Raw genomic sequence first — 6053 nt, forward strand, 5'->3', positions numbered from 1 at the left:
TGCCCAAAAAGTGCAATACTTATATCAACGCACTCAAATTGCAAACGAAGATTGTGAGTGGAAAAGACAACATTAGCCAAAATGAAAATAACAAAAACGAAAAGAGTAAAAGTACTCCGATTGCTGCAGAATTTGAATATCCAGCTTATGCCCACGCTGTAAGTCGTTTCGTGTACTCACATACATAATTTGCATACACAATAATGCTACGCAGATTCGCAGTTGCAATACAACAACTCATTGACAATGAATTAAAATATATGTATATATATCTTTTCGCCGTTGCAGTGCTATCCGGAGTGTATTTATCGTGAGACAGGTGCTATGGTCAAAAATGAATTCAATTTGGAAAATGTCAAAAAATTCCTAAACAAAAGTGTCACTCAAGGCGACAAGGATATGGTGCCGCAGATTGTGCGCTCTTTCGAGGCATGCCTGGATAATAGTACGTAGCCCACAAAATATAAAAACAATATAGAAAAACTAAGAAATGCGTATTCATAAGCCGATATCATGACGAAATCTGACATTTGCTTAAGAAGGAAATTAAATTTAATATTTCTATTCTTTTTGGTTCGGTATTTATTTTTGCAACGTAGCAGTTTGAAATACAACAACAACTTCTACGCTTATAAATACGAACACTTTTGCATATTTTGTACATATCCTTTAAAATACCCCTACAACTTTTTCCTTTTCCCAATTGCCAACAGTCAAGGGTCACATGGCAGCAATGGGTATCAAAACGTACGCCAAACTGCCGATGGGTTGCTCACCTATTGCCAGCATAATGTACAGTTGTGTAAACGCCGAAACCTTCATCCACTGTCCCGCCAAGATGTGGAAAGACGATCAACCCTGCAATGCAGCGAAGAGCTTTGCAGCACAATGTAATCCACTGCCGCACGTGCCACTGCCAATTGGCTAAAGCCGCGATGACGAGTGGAGCCACATCCTGGGGCGGAGAGCAGAAAGTTGATGAAATTATAAATTTAGATTTGCAATAACTTTTTATTATGTACGAGTATCATCTTTAGACATCTTTGATGTTTGTTTTAATATATACTTGTAAACGTGTACGAATAAATTTAATGGCTGCGAATAATCAAGTTGCAAAAAACAAAATAAAAGTAAAATTTTAAATCTTAAAAGATTTTGCTTTATGGTAAACTTTTAAAAGGTTGGATTTTTGTTCTTGTTAAACCTTTAAACGGAGAGCTTTATGCCGATTTGTCGGAATCTATGTTCTTATAGGCATCTCTACAAAAGAACAGTTAATTTTAACCCTTAATTAGGTGCATAAAGAAAATCACACAATTAGTCGCATGAGGTCCCGAGTGACCCCAATAAAAGTGTTGAAAGAAAGTTTTACGTATGGGCGATTCCATCGTCACCGGGTGGGACATTTGTACAATAAAAATGTTATTTCTTTTTTATATTCAAGTATTAAATACTCAATAATTTTTCATTTTGATAAAGCTGCACCTAATTGGCTAGTATATGACTTATTATCAGGGAACGGATTTTATAGAAAATACCTTTTTTCTGCTAAAGAGATAGAGTATATTCGATTAAGAATGTCCACGATTTAGCTTTCCCTGATTCCAAACATGCACATTCGGTGTTGTCTTTTTTGCATTTTTTTGCCTTTTCAACCTTTAATTGTAAAGGGCAAAGAAAAAGCCCGTACTACTGATAATATGAAAGCTTTAAATGTTCCATATTTAAATTAGGCGCCACGTTACAGGCCTTTGCCTTTTTAAAGGTTTTAAGTCCCTAGTTATAACAAAATACGAAAAAAATTGCAGCTTACTTTTAAAATGAAAAAATCTGAGTTATTTCTTCTGTCACGGGTGGGACAAAAAAAAGACCCGGCTTTTTGAAGCAGATCTATTTTACGGAAATTGCGACTTTATTTCACTTTTCTGTGTGAACTTGATGTCTAATAATAAAACAAAGAACTACGAATACAAACAAAGCAAAAACTACAACAAAAATTTATGCTTTAATATAAAAAAATTCGAAATTCCTCTGTCGCGGGTGGGACACGTACGAATATTTATATGAAAAGGAGCTTTTAGTGTGGTCCATATTAAATATTAGTTATTAAAAATTATAAGTAGCGAAGTAGGGGCCAATTCAAGAAGAAGAGGAATTTGCCTAGCACCGTCAGCCAAAAAAAATTTCTTAGCGTCTTTTTTCACTTTTACCTACTTAAATTTAATGGGCATATCTAGATAGTAAAGTTGTACATTTTTGGGTGTAATTGTTGAAGTTTGCTGAATTTTTGTACGAAGTTTTAAATGTGGTTTTATGTTGTTCTGATTATATAATATGCTAGACTTTTATAAAAAAAAACTATAAACCTTAAATAAACAAAAGAAAAAACCAAAACTGGTCAAAATGTCACTTAACTTAATCAGCTGACCACAAAGGCAGGGCCGTCGAGAGTAAACTCGGACCCTATATATAAAGTGTAAACAATTAAAAGCATATGGCCCAAACCGCCGAAAACGAAAACAAGGGGCAAATTTTATTTTTGCTCAGGTTTCGCAGATTTTTTATTATACCTGAGTCATTCATATTCTGAGGTATCAGACAATATAAATATTAACGCGAATTCACTCAATCCTGAGATACCTTTAAATTAATGAAAATTAAAAAAGCACAACATGAAATTAGGGGTTGTTTATATTTAAAGATCACCATTTTTCGATTGTCTTGTATTACTTTGAAGTTAGTAAAAAAGTATTCGACCAAATAATCAGTGATTAACTTTCTTAATGAAAACAAATTCGGTATCGTTTTCTAAGGTCCAAAATATCATAAAGTTCTTTGCCGCGGAATCCACCAGGCTAAAAGATGGAGAAATCTGGGTTTCTCGAGCATTTTCGGCCTTCTTCACAATAAAGCAGTTGCCTATACTCTTCATTATCCATGTGTTTTCGCTTCAAAACTATTTGTAACGTAAGTCTTTTTATACCCGAGCGCACTTTGTTCACATAACGGTTGTTCGTAACAGGCAAAACGAATCGAGATAGATATAGACAAATCTATACATAAATGATCAGAATGTAAAGAGAAAACGATTAAGCGGTGACTGTCTGTCCGTCCGTCCGTCTGTGCACACGAGAACACGAGTAAAAATTGAGATATCTTAACGAAACTTTGTACGTACACTTCTTTCGGGCGTAGGACGAATGGTATTGAAAATGGGCAAAATCGGACAATAACCACACCTACCTCCCATATAAGGATAATTTACAGAAATACGAAAACTGCGATATTTTAGTAACTACTGAAGATTATTTACTCAAAATTAATATTTACATTAATTTTTAGACTAAAAATAAGAATATTATAAACTTTTGCAAAACGGGTTTAGCCACGCCCACTTATGGTTACATGAGTATATCTTGGTATCCGCTGCACCAATTTCTTCCAAACTCGACACAGTAGTACAGCATACCAAATGACCGAAAATTTTAAAAATCGGATAATAACCACGCCCACATCCCATATAACATTATGATCACATATATGTATCTCGGTAACCGTTCTACCAATTTGTACCAAACTGGGTATGGTTATTGTGCTTTCCACATAAAAGCAAAACGTTGAAAATTATTGAAATCGGACTAAAATTACGGCCGCTTTCCACATTTTCATATGGGTATGTTATCAATACCGTACTTACTGCGAAAAGTGGTCGATTTTGGAAAAGGTGGCGTGACACCTCCCATACAAAAATTCTCATATCGCTTATATCTGGAACTGCTTATACTAACACCCTGAAATTCGGCACAGCTACATACTATGTTATCAATACTGTACTTATGGCGAAAGTGGAAAGGCTGCATCTATATACATTTACATAAACGGTTAAGTATCATTTGATTGGGAGCCATTTTCCCCTACAATTCTAAATCGCATTGACTTTGTTTTTAATTTCTAGTAAAAGATAACTTTTTTTTTAATTTTGCACAAAGTTTGGAGCTTTGATTTTTAGAAGTTTCGTTATAGACGGTCCTATCTGCATACCTAAGTATATTTATAAAATGATAGCGGTTTTTTTATGGCTAAACTCAAAAGCGAGATAGAGTTCCGTCAAATTGTTGGAGGTTATATCTTGCATATATAGTCCTATTATATGCTACTAGAAATCTCGCTAGGCAGTAAGGTTATTTATAAAAGTCGCATTTAGTAACCGATTTTGTTCAAAATTTAAATGTTAGCTATGTACTTGTATGATGAAAAATTCTGGGTGGCGCTAGAGTCGAGGTTTTTGAAAATTCGTACTTTTTATACAATCTGGTTGAAATTCATAATACATTTTCATTTTATGATAAGCAGGGTTTGCAGAAACTGGGCCCAATGGATGGCGTGTTTGATCTGCTTTGGCCCTATATTTAAGTTATACGAATTTAGTGTTTAGGTGGCTAAATGAAGGATGGGGTTAAGTATGCATAGAAAGATCGCAAAATTGTGTAAGCGCACCTTTGCCTGACGCCCTCATGCACCCTAAATGCGATCTTGCATCTACCTAGAAACCAGTTGATAAATATTAACACGTACTGTCTAAATTCGACGTTCTTCTGTTATTTTACTTATAATATACAAAATTGCTTACCGGAAAATCTCCTGCTTTGGAACTTAAACGTGACTTCAATTTTTTATATCTTTGGCAGGACTTGGAATATACCCGATACATTCCAGTTTGGATAAATTTCGATAATTTGATACATACCGACAATTCAATAAACTTCAAAAAACCTAAAATCCCTTAACCTAACTTCATAAATTTGTATTATTCCAAAATGTATATAAATTCTATAAATTTTGATACCTCGGTTAATTTGGATATTCACATATTTTGCGAAAGCTATCGACTAATTTCTCTGGTAGCATGATAAAATTCGATAAGCAGTGATAACTCAATAAACTTATATAACCTTGGAATTCACTAAATTTTGAAAATTTCAAAAACTTCGTTTAACAACAGGCTAGTTAATATGTTATAAGCTAAAGGTTATATTTTATCTTTTTTCTATATTTATCCCTACCTATACCCTTTTTGTCATAATTACATTTATCTTAATCTGTTTTCCTTTGCCTTTACTTTTATTCTTTCCTTTATCCTGATATTTATATCTTTAATCTTTCATATACATACATATTCACCCTCCTCTTTGTCCTTAGAAAAGTAAAGTGTTTAAATTTATCTCTGCTTTTATCCTTTTCCCTCATATAGGTGAATATGAAGATGAAAAGTGATGACGTGATCATTCTTGTGTTGATCTTAATCTAAATCTTATTTTTAAACCGCTTATTTGCACGTTTTTGTTAAATTAATATCATGTGCATGCATAGTATAAGAATCACTTCTTTCCATTGCAATCATTTCCGTCCCAACCATTTCCGTATGCATCATTGCCGTTGAATTTTCCATTTTACTCCCAACCAACAAACCGCCGCTAGGGAAGTTTCACTTAAAAAATTAAATTGTTAAATTTTCTTACCTTTGCAGTTACCCTAATCCTTTCCAGTTGTTTTAATTTTTATACCCGAGCGCACTTGTGCACAAGGGTATTATAACTTTGTTCACATAGCGGTTGTTTGTAACAGGCAAAACAAATCGAGATAGATATAGACAAATGTATACATAAATGATCAGGATGAAAAGAGAAATCAATTGAGCGGTGACTGTCTGTCCGTCCGTCTGTGCACACGATAACTCAAGTTCAAATCGAGATATCTTAACGAAACTTGGTACGTGCACTTCTTTTGGGCATAGGACGGATGGTTTTGAAAATGGGCAAAATCGGAAAATAACCACGCCTACCTCCCATATAACGGTAATTTTCAGAAATACGAAAACTGCGATATTTTAGTAACTACTGAAGATTATTCACTCAAAATTGATATTTACAATAATTTTTAGACGAAAATGGTATAATGTGTGTGTATCTTGGCAACCGCTGCACCCATTTCTTCCAAACTTTGAATAGTTATTGGCCTTGGTACAGGATACCAAATGGCCGAAAATTTTTAAA

At 34.0% G+C, this 6053-nt stretch overlaps 1 protein-coding gene across 1 annotated transcript; it reads left to right on the forward strand.

Moving 5' to 3' along the window:
* Positions 1 to 20: 20 nt before the first annotated feature.
* LOC108382048 (uncharacterized) lies at positions 21 to 1077 on the forward strand (the record flags this gene model as incomplete). Its single annotated transcript, XM_017638442.1, has 3 exons — positions 21 to 158; positions 289 to 445; positions 714 to 1077. Coding segments are annotated over 3 exons (510 nt in total), but the record flags the coding sequence as incomplete, so codon positions are not given.
* Positions 1078 to 6053: the final 4976 nt, after the last annotated feature.

Source organism: Rhagoletis zephyria, unplaced genomic scaffold (assembly GCF_001687245.7).
Source record: "Rhagoletis zephyria isolate East Lansing unplaced genomic scaffold, Rhagoletis_zephyria_1.1 Rzeph_scaffold_24986, whole genome shotgun sequence".
In the NCBI taxonomy this organism is placed as follows: Eukaryota; Metazoa; Arthropoda; class Insecta; order Diptera; family Tephritidae; genus Rhagoletis; species Rhagoletis zephyria.